The following is a 19,767-nucleotide window of genomic DNA, read 5'->3' on the forward strand; positions in this document are numbered from 1 at the left end:
TTAGTGCATGGCTGCTTTGAACTAACGCTGAGGATACTCAGTGCTTTATAGCAAATGGGGTTGCCCATTGGTAGTTTGAAATACCACTGCAATGGAGCCATCCAAATCCTCCTCCCGTATCTTGCAGATCCGTATCATTAAATGGGTTCTGAGCTATGTAATTTAGCTATGATGAATCTCACCAAACTGATTTCCATCTGCTGTTCTAACTTTGTAACAGTTACCTCAGTTGAAGAAACTTAGCAAATTTGAATGCTGAGGTGAAAAAAATACATTGTTAATTTTCTGATATTTTTCTTTTTCATTTGCACTGTACCTCAAAGTACATGTATAGGGGTGGGTGTGTTTGTATAGAGAGAGATGCAGATGTACATTCATACCAAGTGCATTTGGGTAATTCCTGAAGGTTGAAATTGTGAAAATATGAAGGAGCTCACCACCTACCGATTTTAATAGAAATGCTTTCAAGGATCAGAAGAACTTCAGTGTAGCTTATCTGGGAACAGGCTTTGGCCGAGCTCTCAACTCTTGGGTGAATTTTACCTAATAGCACAGAAGACAAGAGAAGCAAGGGGTAGGAAAGAAGAGCTCTAGCTTGAAGACAGCCTTGCTGGTCCTAGAGAGCAGATACCTAGCATGCAGCAACTATGTTGCCTAAAAAAAGGAGCTCCAGCGTAGCTGTAGATGCACCATACGTGTCACAGAGACCATTACTATCTACAATAAGGAAAAGCTTTTTTGCTTATACTAGCTCTTCCCCTTCCATCTTGGTGGCTGCTGGCCCTCTGAACAGGCTGTATCTGGTATCAGTATGTGTATACACCTGGTCGTTAAAAACAAGGAGATAGGCTGTGCCTAGTAATGGAAGTAGGATTCACTGGTGTCTTTAGAAATGCAAGAAGCCTTTTTAGGCAGCTAGTAAGGATGTATTGCTCATGTCCTCAGGATTTAGAGAGACAGCAGAGTTTTGGTGATAATGAAGTTTTCCTCTGCCTCTAATCAGCAGGAACTGTTGGGAGATTTTGCCTTTTCCTCTAGCAAGACACTGGAGACATCCTTTCTCTCTCCTCTTCTTGTTGCTCATTGTAGTTTGTGGGTTTTGGTCTCCTGTATGACACAAACAAGGACTCCTCAGCATGAAGTGGCCGAAGAGGTATAAGATAATATTCTGTAAAATCTTGAATGGATTGAATAGTGCCTGTCCATCAACAACATAAGGAAAAAAGGGATATCAAAATACACTGTCTGGTGGCAGGATCTAAACAAAAACAAACCCCACTTCTTATAGTGTGTATTTAGATGAGGAACTCATTGCTATGGGACGCTGTCAATACTGGGAGAAAAAACCCTGTGAAGGGCTATGAAACACAAGGATACAAAATCCTATAGCTCCAGCTTCTGGGTGGGAGACAGTACTAAGGCATTATCACTATAGGTTTGCTCTCTATTATACTCTTGCCTAGTAACTCTTTATGAGCTATTGTCAGGGACAGCTCATTGGGTCAGATGGATCACTGGATTGATTTGATACCATCATTCTTTGGCCCTTCTGCCTTATGTTAGGAGGTGTGTGCAGAAGAGAGGCTTGGTGGCTTGTACAAAGCCTATATGGCCTGTGTAGGAGGTCTATGAAATAAGCAAACCACAATGCATGGAACACATCTTTTATTCAATAAGCAAGCAAGCACAGAAGTATAATGTGTAGTGCTTAATATTCATACAGTACTAAAAATATAAAAATAGAAATAAAATTTCACTGAAAGCATTTTCACTCACAAATATACAAGGAAAAGTGCTGTCAAGCCACATCATGCTACACCACTTGCCAGTTGCTGAACTGACAGTTTGTTTCCCAACATAACTAAAACACTAAATATATGCTAGTCCTTCCTCACGGCTTTTAGTGCGACAGAATAGTGAACTAGCAAAAACGGGCCTCCTGCAGCTGAGAACCTAAAAAACAGATGTCATTAAGTAAAGAACAACAATAAAATAATTCTGGAGGATTTTATTGTGATAGGAGCCTGTTTCAGGCCGTTTGTGCCACTGTCATAGGAAAAAAAAAAAAAAAGTGCGGAAATGAACTTGAATCTTGATAATGATCCAGACTGTTCATGGCTAATAATTCTTGAGACTGTATTCTGCATGAATATTTGTGCAATACTCCCATCTGGTGGCATATTTTTAAACGCTTTTCCTTCAGTGCTGCTGCTGTTTCCTCTGCCTGCTTGCACTGGAACATACATCCATCTTCCACTTAAGTGTGATGGGATCCAGTAGTACAAACAGTGGAACATGCTGAGTGCCCTTAACTTTCGGATTTTGGTAGAACTAGAGGATACCCAGCACCTTGCCTTCTCTTACTGTATCCATTGGGTGAAGTTCAGATCTACACAGGAAACTGATACAGATGAGAGATGTTGATTTGTGAAGAGAGACATCTGCACTAGATGCCTTACATTTAAGTTGTATTTTAAGGCCGTGGACTAGCCTTGGGAGCTTGAGAGGCTCCTATCTATCTGCTGACCTTTTGCACAGAGCTGAAATTCACCCACCACAAAAACAGCTGCATGCTGTTATCATGAAAGCATAGGTGGCTTTTGGACTGGAGTGACAATCTCAGCTATATTTCATAGCAAGGCTTGACTGTCAAGAGTATGGCAATACACAGAGCCCACTCTGAAGTCATACAGATAAAGGGGTGCAGAACTTAATAGGAACCCCACTTTGATCAGTTACTATTTTGGAATGGGATTTATTTTCGTACTTGATATAGCAGCTATAAAAATAAATGTGACAATTAACCCCTGAGATCATTCTAGCATACTGTTTTGGCCTGTTACTTGTTTCCCTCTGAAATAATTTTTATTTGGTTTATGGACATTTATTTAGGTTTTAGTGAAAAGCTCCTATAAAACACATTAAATAATCAATGTGGGGCTGAAAAGGTGTACATTCTAGTTGCATATATGATACATACCTTATATGTATATAATACATTCCATAACAGCTGAGTATTCTAGTATTGTCTAGGAAGTTCTTGCATGTGGACAAAGGATTAAAATACTAAAAGATAAACAGCTGTGTAGGATCAAAGATAATTGCATTTGCTATGGTTTACTTAGATTGTTCTCCTTTCTTTAAATCTTATTACACATAATAGCTACAGTAGTTTGTCCAGCAAGTAATAAATGAATGCATAAAGCACTTCTAGCTATATTTGGAGATCATACGCATGCATTTTTATAAATAAAAATCAAATGTGAGGTCACATTTTCCCATCTTCTGTTTATAAACTAAATCAAATTTCTCATTCATTGAAACAGTGAAGATGTCTTTCCATAGCCCAACTCGGCCTGAAACACAGAGAAGGAACACAGGTCAGACAGCTGACACGACAGGACACCAGATTTCTACAGTCTAATTGTGCAGGGCACCAAATGTCGTCTGTGAGATGCTAGTAAGCTTTAACTTTCATTGAAATTTAAAGAGACCTCAAGGCTGATTAAGTATCTTCCCCAATTCACCCTGCTACAACATTGTGAAGCCTTAAAATAGGTACCATCAACCCTGCTATCTACATGGGGATGAGTATTATATAGAAAGAATTTAGAATTTTGTGAGATTGTGCTCTATAGCGTTAATCAGCAATAACAAATACAGATTTTGTTTTGGATATTAATTTAATTGTGGATTTCTGAGTTCCATGCAAATTACAGTTGTTTAATAATGCCATCAACTAACAGGTATACATTTCAAGATTAATATACCTTCAGCATACACTGGTCAGAGACCCATGCAAAAGGAGTATCAAATAGTGAGTATTAAACCGATCACAATTTTGATTATTGATATAAAATATTGATCATTAATTTCTATTATAGTATGCTTAAAGGTGAATATAAGTTCAACAAATGAATTTAAGTTTCTCACAATGGAGAAAAGCAGTTTGTCAAGTACGAGCGAGTGCCTAGATTACATCTAGGGAAAATGTCCATGATGTACCCAGTTTGTGCCATATACATTTTAATTTTGTGCACAAGGAATAGGAAGATTTTGGAGGCTCTACTGCGGACACTGAAGAAGTTTTCACGTATGGAACAGTCTTCTGTTCTACTGAACCCAACTAATAATATTACCTTACAGCACTGGTGAAGTCACTAGTCCACTGCTGTAGCCTTCTTCCCGACAGTTTCACTACTCTTTAAATTTGTTTATAACCTAAACAAAGTCGGCCAGTGTTACTTGCTGGCAAATCAGTCCCATGGTCCCATGGACTAACCAGACTGAGAGGCCGATTCTCTTTTCATTTCTATTGAGTATAATAAAGAAAAAATCCAGGCTTGTTCAGCTGGAATAAATGAAAGGAGAATTGGGACCATGCTACTACAGAGTTTAATCATAACAACAAGAACAAAACTACACGCAGGGAGCCTAATTATGCATTTGATGCATATGAAGACTACCCATTTAATTACCGTTGCTTTTGTGCAGCAAGTCTATAACTGAGTTCAAGGACAAAACCATCTGAAATTTCCACAAGTTACACATGATGAATTAGTAAGTATGACGAGGGTCGTTTTATAAAAATCAGGACTTTCCTAGAACTCCTAAAGATATGATAGTGTCAAAATAACTTGACACGGACTGAAAAGGTGTAATTTAAGGTTTTTGTCCAATCTCTCCTGTATCCAAGAGGCTTTCAAGAAAATTCTTGTAATCATAAACATCTGATACCGATTTCAGTTTTGCTCTGGCAACTGTAATAGCATAAAGTATAGCAGGAAACAAAAACCTGTATTTCCCTTTCAGTAGCGATAAAACATTTTCTTCCTTGCTTGGAAAGATAAGCATGTTGCTTCTGAATCTCCCTAACAATACCTAAGGACAAATGACAAGTTTTCTAAAGGACTTAAGCAGTGGAGTAACTTTGTAACTTATTTTTTTTAACCATACGGATTGATAACTTGTCAAAAAGTCACCCACCTGGTTTATGATTTGAATCATGCAACTGTGTAAATTATGATGTAATATGAGTCAAATATAAGTAATATATCTAATCATTGTTCTGCTTTCATAGCAGCTCAGGATTATCTTCAGAGTAAATGTGCTAAAAGAAAAAAAATGAAGAACTAAAATAAAGCAAAATAAAGTAGATGCAACTAATGACAAATTAAAAATATTTGAAACAGATTACAATAATCTATCATGTTACTGCCACAATTCTTTGTCACATAAATGAACAGAAGAGGAAAAAAGCGTCTGTTAATGAAGCTGCATTCTGAAGTAACAAAACATTGTAAAAGCCAGAGACAGTGAACAAAAGAAATTCAAAATAAGGATATTTTAATAAAAAGCACACAGTGAGCAAATGACAAAACACGAAATTAACTGCTGTGGCTCCCTTCCTTTTCTATTACAAGCTGGAGCCTTCTGTTTGGAAAGATTTCTAGAAGGTAGAAAAAAAGAGGCTCTTGATCCTTGACTGGAGTCTGGCACAGAATGGTGCACGCAGCAAAAGGAGGCATCAACCTGTTTATCTGGATAGACATGAAGTGGCCAGTAGAGACGGTAGTTCACCCTTCTGCCTGTGGAAGGTCTCATCAGCAGCTCTGCTCTTTTCTCTGGTATGACAATCTCACCTCTCTTTTGCAACCAGGGAGGGCATGGTTGCTGTGTTTAGCATTCAGCCATGCTACTGCTCCACAGATCTCACAATCATCGAGTTTAGGAACAAACTTTGGTTTTGGTGCAACTTCATGCAAGTGAACTGAGGAGAACGTAGCTCTGTTTGTAGAATCTTGCACTTACTAAAGTAAGTGCAAAATCTAGCACACTCCATCCAAGCCCTTGGGATGTCTTACCAGGCTCATTATTTTGTGATGTTGTCTTAACAGCAGAGACTGGGTTGATAACCAGAGTTAGGGAACCTGCGGTAAAATCCTACTGAAAATGAGATGGTCTGTTGTCTTCACACAAGTTATGTTACATGTTAAATTTTACTTTGAAAAAACTAGGGGGAGGGTAGTTTGGGAGTTTAAAGCAAGATATGTAATAGCAGGAAAACACAGCACTTCACTGTTTGGCAGTGAAGACTTTACCAGAAATTATAGGAAATGTATTTGGTCTTTCAGTGAAACTGCAAACTTATCTTCACTGGAATTTTACCTCAAGCCAGTAAACTTGAGGCAGTTATTTCAAGAACTCGTCATTTACCAGAGCATAAGTGAACTGGGGCAAGAAGAGGTGTTATATCACAGTGATGACAAAAGAGCCCTTAGGAGTCTGGTTTCCAGCTCTTACTCTAAGAAGTGGAGCATACAGCCCCTCCTAGAATGTATTAGGAACACTTCCTTACTAGGTTTGCACAGTCACAAGTAACAACAAGGAAGTCTGAACACTGGCTCTTTGTAAAGCTGACCTTCTGGAAAGTTTGTGCCAATGTACAAACAGTACAAGTTACCCAGGTCAGTTACTCTGACGATAGTCTGGGCAGAGTAATAGAAAACTGGCATAAGGCTGTGCCAAAGACGACGTAAAGGTAGTAACGAACACCAGTGAACCTGCTTTCATAGGAAAAGATCGTCTCAAACAATTCCGATTAAGCATTGATAAGATTACAGTCTGACTGATTAAAGGTGAATGCAGAGATACAATAGACTTTTGTAGGGCAGTTGATTTTAGTTTTTTTTTTTAAAAACAGAATTATGTAATCTCACTAAAATGGATATTAAATGAGTGAACAACTGGCTAACTCAAATTTAGTCATCAGGGAGGACTGATGATATTTGATATTTTTATTGGGAATCTGAAAATAATTATAAAGTTCTAGTTGATCAGATTTGCAGATAACAAGAAGAATGGCTCAGAGGTAGTGTGGAGAGGGCTCCCACATAGAAACCTAAGAACAAAGTATTCAGACCATGCTCCTTGAGTAAGGGAGAATAATCTGTAAATCAGTTTCTCTGAAAAGGCTTTTGTGGTCATGATAAACACAAGCTTCATGTACGATGCTGTTGCAAAAAGTGCCAACGTGGAAGGACAAACAAAACAAGGGGGGAGGGGAATTCCAGTTTTAATTCCATTTTATATGTGGATAAAGTATTTGTGAGGCTAACACAGGAATTCTCCATCTAGCTCTTATGCCTTAATTTTTAAAAAGAGCTGTTAAGTGCTGTAAAGCACCCTACAGAAAATAATTTGAGGGAGACTTCTGAGTTCACTTTGTTAGGCTTATCAGAAAGAAGATTGAGAGAGGATCATTTTTCTTGCCGTTTTCAAAGGCCAGATGTATCAGTAGATCAAAAGGCCCTTCAGTTTCCTAGAGAAAGGCCTCACAAGAACAAACAGCTGGAAGCTAAACCTCAACAAATTCAAGTTAGAAATATAGTACACATTTTAAACAACTGACGTAGGCAATGAAAAGAAAAAGCTCATATGGAAAACTGCAGGTTCTTGTCATTTGATGCCTTCAAATTAGAATTATCTGCTATGCTAGAAGATCTGATACAAAGAAACACACAGGCTCACGCCAGGATGAATTGTATGAAATTGTGTGGGCTTTGACATGCCAAAGGTCAGAAGGAGCCAAGCCATCTTCTCAGCCTGAATAGTTGAGGTAAGCCAAATCAGTTCAATCAACTGAAGTAAGCCAAAGACACTTCCTCTTCTCTTACAAAGCAGGTCGGGGTGGTGGTGAACGTGCACCACTGATCGTGAATGTTTCCATTCTTTTCTAGTCACTTCTGCTTTACCTCAAAACAAACGCCACAAACATCCTATTGCACCAGCAATCATTTTCCTCCCATCATTTATAGAGCAATGTTTTGGCAACATCTTAACACATCCTGGAGATTACTAATCTGTCAGCTGCCTCCTGCAACTTCCACAAGAGGTCTACTGTGGGTTTCAAACATACCCCTGCCAACAGGAAGTGCTTCTGCGTTACAGCACTGATCAATGAGTTGATGGCAATGTTCCACCATGGATTCCAACTGTGCTTTGTCGTAAGAAACTCCTAAGAACCTCACCAGTTGCTCAACCATTGTTGCTAGGTCCTGTAAGAGAATGTTAAAATATTGTAAAATAAACTAATTTTTAAAATGAATGTATGTTTTAAATGAGATTAATTTTAAAATGAATTGCGTTCTGATGAAGATGAAAAGTACAAATGCCTAAGTTGCACAAACATCAGTATCTGAAACTTTTACCACTTTTCAAATTGCTGAAAATAAACCCACATCTTCCAACTTATTCAGGAAAGACAGACAAATGGGCAGAAAGCATAGTGACATACACTTGCTTCTTCAGATATTAGAGAACAGGGAACTGCAAAATAATTGTGATGCTTCCCACTGCAGACAACATCACACCCTTAAGAGGTCACTTTGGAATACCAGCATATTTGGGGCGGAAAAAAGGAATTATTTTCCTTTTGAGCTGGGTAAAATGCGTGACTACAATTGTTAGAACAGCTCCTCCTTCACCGTCAAGCTTCTGGAAATGGGTTCATGTAGATTGAAAGGAAAAGATAAGGTGAGGAGGTCTCTGAGAACGAGCAGTCGTTAATTTATGTATCCAGAACCCAAAAGAGGGTCCTTCAGAAATATATGAATAAGACTCTTCTGGGATGGGAAGGAAAAAAAAAAAAGGCAATGTTTTTTTAGGAAGAAAGGTACTGTGATGCCCCCAATTTTCAGCAGCATCCTTCAGTGGACAGTTGGGAATATTTTGTTATTCAGAATGATGGCTTTGAAGTCATTGCTACAAAATGTTTAAAGTTATTCCAGATATGTTACACACACTTTTAGAATCCCACTCTATCAGAAATTCAATAAAAAAAACCCAAATTATAATTTGCTGGGCTTTGAGTTCAAATTCAAATTTCCCCAGCTTTATTGAGTTCTACCCTGCTTTTGCCTTTCTGCACGTTTAGGCATAGGAGCTGGGTTTTTCCTACGTCTGCATTAATTCTCCAGCTGTTAGTCAAATCTGCATTTTTAAATATTTTCATTAATTCTCAAAAGTATATTATTGCAACAGGAAATGGAAATCTACATAGTTCTATGTATTATTTTCAATAAAATCCTGATTGAAAATAAAGTGGATTTGTTAGCCAACATACTATAAGGACCCAAGAATTATGTTCACTTTTTGCCACATTCTCATCCCTAATTGCTTTCAAGATTGGTTCATAGGCACCCAAATAATCAGAATGAATGCCAAATATGTTAGACAAAACAGTTATGAGAAATATTTTTTCTCATTGGTATCGCATACAGAGTAAGAGATTTCTTTTAAATGAATGCCCAAGGCTGAGCGTAACAAGCACTCAGCAGTTACGCCATCTCTCCCTTCTGTGCCAGTAGTTAAGTGCCTCTGGAATGCAGGCAGATTCCTGAGTGCATTACTGGGTTTTCCAAAGTGCGGGATGTCCATGGAAGCTACTGGATGCCTGTGCTTTACAGACGAGATCAAACAGTGGGGAGCGCAAATATGGACAACAGAACCAAGTTTTTTACTTGATATATTTTAAATGCTATGACGCTGAAGTAATCAAAATATCTCTTCGCTAAAACTAACCTACCTTGTGCATATCTTCGTACTTGAGGAAAAGTACGTTGGCATCCATGTGATGTTCCCAGAATTCTTGGACATGTTCAAACCATGAACCATATCCTACTACAGATACAGAAGATATTATGATTTACATGAGGAATATGAACACTTGTTATTAATCCCTCTTCAGAAAGAAACAAAGGAGAAAAATAAATTAACTGGAGTGGTTTAGATACAGAGGCGAACTGTGTTTGGTTTTCCCCATTGCCGTGCATAGCAAGGAACTTAGCTGAAAAAACAGTAAAGTTTCTATCAATTTGGAACATTCAGAAGAACTAACTTACCCCTAAAGATATTCAACTGAAAAAGCAGCATACTTCACGATGGACCTCTTTGGAGCTCAGTATTAATAATGCCTCACTATTGACAGAAGTTCAGTCAACATAAAAACTGCAAAGATATCCTTGCAGGAGGCAAATCATCAGTGGCTCCAGCCTCTGAATTCCTGCAATTAACGTATCATACTGCGGCTTCCTTCACCTAGAAGCTAGATACAGCATCAATGGACAGCTGAATAGAGCATCCTCTACGATGGGCTAAGAATTGCTAACAACCATTGTCCTTTCTTATTTAGACAAGTATTGAGGAAACAGACCTATAAATACGCTTTGCTGTTGTTTCCAGAAAACTAAAAATCTACTGGCAGAATAAATATTCTGTTTATTGTTACATCTTTTGCCCCCTCTAGGGGGCAAAATCTAGGTCTGTTCTCTTTGTATTGCTATTTTCTGAACATGTCCATGCAACTAGAAACATTCCTGTAGATATGCCAGAACATGGTCTCAATTATACTGTTATCAATTATCTCAATTGCAGCAGATACAGTACTATAAGTACAGTAGTATCTGTAGTATAGATAAGTAAATCTGGGCTACAATCAGATGTCTATGGCAGGGGTTGACTACCCCTCCAACCATCAGGTGATGTGATGGGGCACTCCCAATGTATCACAAATTGTGAGCAGGCCCAAGGTACAGGGTTGCCAGTGACGAAAAGCTTATGCCTCCTACCTGCTGTGCACCGCTAGCAGCTTTGACCTCAGTTCCCCACATCTGCTGTGTGGGGTTTGGGACTTAAAGAAAGCTGAGGGGCTGTCCAAGGAGGAGCTGTGCCCCCAGCACTGTGGAAGCAGTGGTTACTGGAGTCCTAACACACCCTTATAACTTTTCCTCCTTTACTTGTCTGATAAGGTCCATATTTGCACTGATTTCAATCAATTTGTTTGGGTCTAGCACAAGTCAACACTTTATCATCTACAGAATACCTTTTGCTGTCAATATTACCAGAAAGACAACCCAAGGAGAAACACATTCTGAATATCCATTTATCAGTGATGAGTTCCCTCAAAGTATTTCAGATAATCAAAGCAGGAGTTAAGTAAGTATGGCAAATAGGTTTTCACATTCTTCCTCGACATTTTTTGCCATCAAATATTATCTTTTCAGCAAAGCAGCTAACAAAAATGTTAAAGTGTTAATTCTTTTAAGTTTTGTATTTTGAAGCCACCTTTTTCCCTGGAAAAAAATACTGTTTTATTTTGGTGGCACATTTTCATTACAGAAAGAGGTCAGTTTTCATAGAAAAAAAATCATATATTGTAGGCCATTTTTAAGTCAGCTGATTCATTTTCAATTTTTATCAAGCTATGTGGAAAAACTCCATTTTTGTTTTTTCTGTTCCACAGACTCCTAAAGAAAATCACGCAAGAAGCCTCACACCGATCAAGCAAAAAAAACGTTCCCAGCTGCTCTTAATGGTAGAGAGCAAAATCCACAGAAGATTGCATTAGCAGAGTTTACCTACATTTTACTTGAGAAATTCCCTCAAGCTTTAGAAGATAACACCAAAGAATTAACATAGTCAAGACTAATCTCCTGCCCATTCAAATGTATACTTTCAAACAACAGAGCTAACATGCAGTGAATTTGTTTCAAGATGGCCAGGTTTGAGGAGGGGTAAAGAGAGTGGGATGGCTCAGTGCTTCTCCCTCCAGAACTACTTTGACTTCTTAAGTAGGTTTTCTGCTTCTTGCATTGCTTCCATGAGATGCAAATATTTAGCTAAATGATAAATTTATTGCATTATAAAACACTCCATTTGCACGATTATGGATACACAGAACATGCTGTAATGTTTTATTGACTCTAGGAGGTTGATAAATCAGCTACCTGCTACAAGATGAAGATATAAATAACTCATGATACACTTAAAGGGAGTAAAGAATCTTCCTGCAACTTAGAAGGCCTTCTAATGTGTTTTCCTTGTCTCTACTCTTGAAGTCCCTGCTCGTGGGCTTCAGACAAACTTCCCATTCTCAGGGAATGCAACAGAAAAAGCTGAAGGTGGGCTGGAATGGAGGGAGAGCGTTTACCCTTTCTGCACACACTTGCATAAGAAAATGGCTAGGGTTTATAAAGCCACATGGCAAGGGTTTATAATTAATCACCACTGGCTGGCTTTTGCTTTTTTTTTTTTTTTTTAAAAAAAAAAAACTCCCTTCAGTATTACACAGTTCCTTTAGCATCGGTTTCTCCAAATTCCAGGTTAAAGGAAAGTTTGCTACACAGGATCTAGGGGAAATCCTGGTCTCAGAGCAGAGAACAAGGCTTCTGGCGAATTCTTAGCGTCACACTAAGGTATCACAGAGAAGATTTTTAGAGAAAGAGAAGGCAGTAAAAAAAAAAATGCTAATAAACTTTTTCTCTTGCTGGCTAGAAAGAATAACAATCCATTGGCAAAATGGTCAGCGAGCAGTTGATCAGTTGTTGTAATGCAGGCTGTTGTACTCTCGCTATAATGGTGCATTTTCGGAAAGTAAAAGCCTACAAGTTTGCCCAACTGCCAACTCAACGGGGCTGACAGCAACTTACTAATGCAGTCCAGATCAATCTCATGTGAGCTACCGATTTTTGTGCATTAACTAGTATCTTGCTAGGGACAAATCTTGAGTTTTAGGATGAAATAACAACATTAAAGAAGTTGCTACACAAATCCCCGGAGGAACAGAATGACTCCAGGGAAATGGCCAAGCACAGTGAGCTCCCATGGAAGTCAACAGATAACTGAGAACACTCAGCACTTTCCATACGATACCTCCCATCTGGCAAACTGAACTTTAGAAGTAGACCAGAGTTTTTCTTGAGTGAAGTGGAATACCACTGCATCCAAATATTGTAAGACAATTATTTACAAGGTATGGCCAGTTTGCATGGACAAATCTAATTCCTTGCAGCCCTGCATTTGTAGCAATCTCCTTGCTGTAGACAGAAAACAGAAATGCACTTTTATGCAGTTCATTTCTGCACTTGCAGAGGGAACGCAGAGATGAAAATAAATGTGTAACAGCCTGCGCAGAGGGAACATCTCCTTACACTTGTCATTCATAAACCTTCTGCAGAACTCCTGAAACGTTCCTCTGTAGCTCATCGTCCTTAGGGAACGGTGAAACTGGTAATAAGACACCACCAGGTCTTTGGGGTTGCGAGCCATGTATATTACCTATGAAAGGAGGAAAAATTATCTTACTGAAAGGACTTTTTCCCCTGTTTCCGAAAGCATGTAAACACCTGCTGCTGGTACAGTTAATCAAAAATGAATTCATTTTTACCTTAGAATTGCCATTATGCAGGTCTGAAGGCAAAAACCGATATGGTAGGTGGCTTTTTATGAGGCGAGGAGATGTCAGTTCCTAAAATAAAGCAAAAGGAGACACATTTCTTGTTGGCACGTTGGCAGTTGTTTGGCACGTCCCGAGCTCCCCTGAACCATCACACTTAAAGCTCTTTATTGTACTGTGTTACATTCACAAATTCACTTCTTAAACTAATAGGGGTCTGGAACCAGGAATTTGGTCAGGGAATTGCATCTGTTTCTTAAATATCAAAAGGATGGATAATGAGAACGTGCAAAAAGTGGTCTTTTTCAAACTGCTTCCATTTGTAAGACCTTTTCAGGAAGGCAATGTAATCGTCCCAAACTTCTTAGTGTCAGACTAACTTTGTTCCCAGTGATGCTCCCACTGAAATTTTCTGAAAAACATCAGAAGCTCTGAATGAACAGAGATTCAGAAAATGTATGCTAAATTTCTTCACTTTAAAATGTTAATCTTGCAATTTATCATCAGATTTAGGCCAAACAATCCAAAGGTTCATCTGAGTGAGTACGCTTTTCACACAGAATATTTTTCTATTGTAATTTGAGACAATAATCGTCTTATGACACAAACCATCTTCCAGTAGTTAAAACTGCATAAATTGATACTGGATCAAGTTGCTATCACATCATATAGATAACAACGTGTAAATTCAAACCAAGGCCAGTCCCTATGCTGTCGTTTATTTGCATTAAACACTGAGGGTCTCATTGCACTAGGCCTCACTCAGATGAAAAAGAAAAACAATCTTTGACCCACAAATACTCTCAGCCCAAAGTAGGCTGATGTTATTGTTGGTGGTTCCTAGAACCATTTTACAGCTATCCATGCTAGCCTTAGCTAGGCACTGTGGATGTTTTAGGATGGAGCCCAGTAGTTTGCTTCATCATTCCCAGATATGTTTGCATCAAAATTAGCTACAGCAAAGACAGGATCATATTATATGCTATGTCATTAGTCTCTCCGTGAATGATTTTTAATAGCATGAAAGACATTTCATGTAGAATATTCCAAACTCCTCAAACTGCACTGCACAGTCTGTAGATCCACAGATCCTGGGTCTACAAGGATCTGAATCTGTAAAACCAGAGTAGTGGGTCTATAGATCTCTCTATCTGAAGTTCCTCTTTGCAAATTCAGGGAAGGGATCAAAGCAAATCTGTCTCATTGGGGCAGCTTCTACTTACATAAGCAAAGGAGGCTCAGGACTCACTACAGAAATACGTTGCCAAGACATTTAGGACATCAAGAAACATATTTTAAAACATAATAGAGTAAATAAGGCTTAATAAAAGCAATTTTGAAGTAACCTAATAATACCCTGAATCATTCCAACAAACTGAGCAAGTCCAGTGATGAAAAGGACAAGGACACAGGATGAGATGAAATGATAAATACGGAGCCTAAGAAAAAGATACCCAAATGCTGGAAGACTTCTTTGAAATAAATTGTACCTTGATGATGTCCAGACCAGGCTGAGGGTACTCTAGGACTGGAAGTTGTTCATCTATATTCATTAGTCCAATCTCATCTGGATCAGCTCCCTGACTCACTAGATATACCACTTCCTGTAGCAAGCCTGTCCCTGCATAAACCAAACAATGAAAGAGAACAGACTGTATTATACTCCTTATCTAAACAGAAGCATATGAAGGGAGACTCAGACACAGAAATAATGACAACTTTCATGCTTGAGAGTCTGCTGTGAACTAAGTCCATAACTACTGTGTTTACTGTAGTGTGTTGGTTACTGTTGTTTTATCTTGAACATGTTCAGATCTCCTTTCACTCAAAATATCCAAGATTTTTCTTTGGTAACACTTTAACTGTAAATCTGTTTGTTTCCCAAGCCTTTCATGTATATGAATTGGAAAGCATTTTGCATACACTGAATTTCTCACTATGAACATTAGTTAGGTAAATTTTACTATTTCCATTTTAGAAATAAAAAAAAAAAAAAAAAATCAGAGATCATTCCAGTTCACAAAATATGTTAGTGGCAGCACTGAGAAACTGACACCATCTCCTCTATTCTCAATTGCAGGCAATTCTACTGCTATGTAATGATTTGAGAATCTATTTATACTTCCATTTTATGGATTGGATAAACCACTGAGTATATCAATGCACAGTGAGTCAGTCATAAGCTTAAGAGGCCCCAATTACGTATCTCTGTCCAGCTTGAAGAAATTTACAAAACAACTAATACATATTTTAGCCTTAATGACTCTACTTTGGAAAATTAATAGGTATTCCAAAATGAAGTCTGAACAGAGGAATTATTTCAACTGACCTTACCTTCCGGCAGGTAGGAGCGGAGGGTAGGAAACCCTCAAAACAAGCAAACAAAGGTTCAGAGATATCAGACCAGAGGCTTATAAAGAGAAGGGCACTGGCTTTTGGTGAGATGGAGGGACGGAACGAGGCAAGGTCAAAATGAGCTAACAGGGAGAGGACCCCATGGTTGAAATGACAAATCACGTGGGGAAAGGAAACCCTGGATATCATGACAGATTGACCAAATCTTTAAGGATTGTGAGCAGTAAGGAAAATGAGACAGGGATTTATCATCTCTCTCTTGTGTTACCTAAAGTAGCAAGCAATCGTTTCAGAATTCTTTAAAAGGCCATGCCTATCCGCTTCAACAGATATGTTTCCATGTTCTTGGAAAGATTAGCTGCAAATTCAGACGTCACGCCTTTTGGTCCTGTTGTAACTTGAAAATTGGTCCTCGGTTAATTCACATTAATTAGCATGACTGTACACACTAACATTTTGTACATATTCTTGTATGTTGTTCCAACACAAATAAAATTAGTGCATCATTTAAAACTTCTTTAGTCTGAGCTAAGAAAAGGAAAAAAAGGCTGTTGTACTTTAGAGGCTGGTTAGAGAAAACACAGTCTGTAAAAGAATGCATATCTATGAAAATTGGACCGTAAGATTCCTCTTTCCTTACCAATGTATGGGTGGGTAAATGAAAATGGCTTAGAAAAAAAGCTTTTACGTTATCATCACCCACAGAGACAGCTGTCACAGACTTAATACAAACCTGCATTTTAATTTTAATATATAAAATATATGTTTGGACTTTAACATACATCTAGTACCAGTGAGTATCAGTCCTTGAGACTCTATCAGCACAACCCTTGTTCTCATTAAATATTTATTCTGACAGGAGACATTGTGGCTCTCTGTAATTTATTTCTGCATTTCCGATTCCACTTGCAAAGAGAAGTGCTATTACAGCAAACTTATTCCATGAAAGGAAAAGGAATAACTGCGTGGGGATAAACATCAACACACAGTCTTTTCTTGCTCAGCTACTCTCCAGGCAAAAAGAAACCATCTACACTGCGCTTCTATGAATACAGGAGGGATGCTGGGTTGAGGCAGGACTGTGCTGAAACATCACCAGTACAGCACATCCACAAAGTCAATCAGATAACTAAGGAGTGAAAGCCAGGCAGTGCAGCCTCCATGGCTTTACTGAGTTCATACCCTAGGCCATGCACTTGACTTTGCCTGTCAGCTAGCAGATCCATGGAGCACTGCAGAGATGACACAGGAGATGGCCTGTGATCCACGTAGTCTAGGAAGCCCAGGGAAGGAGGGTTCTGATTCAGAAGGAAGCGGGCCTTTGGAAGCTCAAAGGTCTTCACTGTTTTTATCTAAATATGCTTCTGTCAGAAAAATGAAAACCTTGATCAAGTGCAGCTTCTTTAGAAGAGTGCTTTAAATCTATGAACCTCAGTGCTAATTATTAGCATGCACGTATGCATACACATGCACACAAATTACACATATTCCAGTGTTCCATCGTACTCCAATTCACACAGCAAACAGTATTTCTATGATACCTGTTTTATAAAGGGAAAGACTGCAGATTGATAGTTTAGACTTCTGGTTTCCAGCCAGCCAGAAGGTTAGTATTTCTCCTCCCTACACATGCATGAGGACCACTGATCCTGAATTTTCCCACTCATGAACTTTTCAGTTTTGTCACCCAGTGTATAGGCCGTTTTCTTCTACCTTAGCACTCAGTTACTCTACTCAGAACGTTCAGGGTCTTAGTGCAAGTGAAAACTAGATGTTTAACTTTTGAGGGAACTGGTTTTTTTTACTTGTCATCCTTAATAAATTATCATTTATTCCACACACATCCCCCAAAGCCTCATATAAAAACAGTCATCGACCTGATTTCCGCTGTGTTTTAACCCCCCCCACAGGGTGATTTGGTTAAAAGTAAAAAACAGATAAAGCCTTTATATATAATGAAATATATACATAACCTCCTTACACCTCTATTAGCACTAAAAACAAATCTAAATTACAGATATAAACAAAGCCGAACATGCTTTTGGTTTAGAAACAATGGCTTAACACAGCAATGGTAGCCAAATACCAGACTTAGATGTCAGCGCAGATCCCAGAGAACAGCAGCTGGCTGGAAAGACAAACTAGGAATACTGTATATACGCATGTGATGATTGACGCAAGCCTATACTGGGCTTAGGAGAGTTTATTAAATTAGCTACTGTGTGAGGTAAATGCGAGTCTTTCAGTGTGGCTCCTGATTCCCCATCTGGGAATAAAGCATAGCAAAACTGACCATTTGAACCAAGTGACTTAAAAAGGATGTCTGCAGAGACGTGTGGGAACCGCCACATTTTATGGGGTATGCTAGAATAAATTGCTGAAACTGAGATTTTTAAAGGAGATATGAAAATTGGGTGTCAGAGCTGAATTTAATCCCCTTTGATGATCCCAATCAGCACAAAACTTGGCCATAACCAAACATCATATTTTGCATCTCTTGCATGTTCCAACATCTTCACCCCATGTTTCTGAAAGTGTGTGCATGCCTCAGTGGGGATGAGCAAGTTTTACAAAGAGGAAACAAGTCACTGAAAAACAGGATTAAGCTGTCAGCCTTTAGGCAAGAGGCACCAGATGCAATATTTGTAAGTACCCAGCAATCCACCCTTCCCTTCTTTCAGCTGCTGCTGACCGCAGATCCACATTTCATCCTGGAGGAAGACTGCTGGCCCTGCTAGATCCAAGGTCATATGCTAAAACAGATGTGGAATTTGTTTACGATTATCCAAATCCAATTAAAAGGAAGCCAGTCAGCATCTGGGGAACTTCAGCGCACTCTATCTGAGAAATGCTCTTCCCTGACAAGCTCATTTGTTATGTCAATACAATGCTTTGGGAGAAAATAGAGTGTTCCAATTTATCACAGAGCATCTGGAAAGAGATGGGATGGGAAACAGCAGTGCCAGAACTGGTAAGTTTTTAGGAGAGTCTTAAATCATCTGTGAACCTGCAATTCTATGTTGCATAAGAGCACGTGCAAACAAAGCCCAGTCAGTGCAGTCTGAAAGCGTGCTGATTGGGCTGCGCAGTCCTTTTCAGCGATACTTAATGATGTGCAGAAATCAGGACTCATCAAGAACCCTCCCAGCCCACACTCCCCACTACAGAAGCCCCTGTGATGAATGGGAACTCTTCATTTGTGCCCTTTTTCACAGCCAGTATCTCAGCAACACTACCAATGCTAGTTCATGGCCATACTGCCTCTGCTTATCAGTAGGTGCAACTGCTCCAAGGGCAACCAGACAGCATAGCAAGACAGCCAATAATACTTCAAATTGCCTCACAGTTATTCCTCTTTATTTCTATTTATTACTTTTAATATCAAATTTAGTCTTTGTAGGAGAACTATTCTTTTATGCTGCTGTTCTCTGGCTGCTCTTACCACTTTCTGACCATTGGCACACTTTCACATGCAGCCATTGAGTGTCACAGATTTGTTCAAGGTAAAATGGCAGCTACAAAGCATGGTGCTTCCGGCAAAACTTTCCTTCTCTCTGTTTCTAATGCAGTTTTATTTCAAGAGTTTTCTCCCCTCCACATCAGCTAACATGGGACAAACTAGCAGCTCAGGGATGCAAGGGTCTTTGATATGTTCCTTTTACTCTCCCCCTTGTTTGGAAAAGCATCCAGAAAAAACAAAGGAATGCTAATGTTAGTATTAAAGATTTTCTAGCACTCTCAATTAGTTGCACCTTATTTGATCTACCAACGCTTGATCAAGTTTCAGCTAATACAATGCAATGGACCCATTATGACTCATAATTTTTTTATAGCATTGCTAGATATAAGTGCTCATTAAAAATGAGGGCTGCTACAGCTGTCATAGATTGGCTTAGCAAGTGCTGTAAAGCAATTCCCCATATAGTTCTCCTAATTGCCTACAAACGTCTTCCACTTTCACCAATTTCAGTGTGTATTTGCAGGTAAGTAATGACAGTTTCATCTGCAGCCTACAACAGTGGAAGAAAAACTAGATTTTCCACTGAAGAAAAAACCCTAAACCTTAAAAATATTTCTTCAGCTCCATACGTTCTGTTTCTCTTACATCTTGGAATTCCAATGGGCTTAAGAATAAGGATCTTTATTGTTATCAATGAGACTTTCAATAATAAAAATGA

General features: G+C 38.8%; 1 protein-coding gene across 2 annotated transcripts in view; it reads right to left on the reverse strand.

Moving 5' to 3' along the window:
* Positions 1-1,650: 1,650 nt before the first annotated feature.
* Positions 1,651-19,767, reverse strand: part of SULT4A1 (sulfotransferase family 4A member 1) — a 30,456-nt gene continuing 12,339 nt past the window's right edge. The window contains exons 2-8 of one of the 2 annotated variants that reach the window (XR_011142331.1): positions 14,725-14,855; positions 13,226-13,306; positions 12,990-13,116; positions 9,587-9,681; positions 7,919-8,057; positions 4,987-5,110; positions 1,651-3,356 (exon numbers count right to left, since the gene is read on the reverse strand). Coding sequence is in view for 1 of the 2 variants with exons in the window: in XM_068951231.1 (XP_068807332.1) it covers positions 3,244-3,356; positions 7,919-8,057; positions 9,587-9,681; positions 12,990-13,116; positions 13,226-13,306; positions 14,725-14,855 (686 nt within the window). In the remaining variant the exon portion in view is untranslated. The remainder of the gene's footprint in view (positions 3,357-4,986; positions 5,111-7,918; positions 8,058-9,586; positions 9,682-12,989; positions 13,117-13,225; positions 13,307-14,724; positions 14,856-19,767) is intronic. The other variant, XM_068951231.1, reaches the window with a different exon arrangement.

This window comes from Struthio camelus, chromosome 1, assembly GCF_040807025.1.
Source record: "Struthio camelus isolate bStrCam1 chromosome 1, bStrCam1.hap1, whole genome shotgun sequence".
Lineage (NCBI taxonomy): Eukaryota > Metazoa > Chordata > Aves > Struthioniformes > Struthionidae > Struthio > Struthio camelus.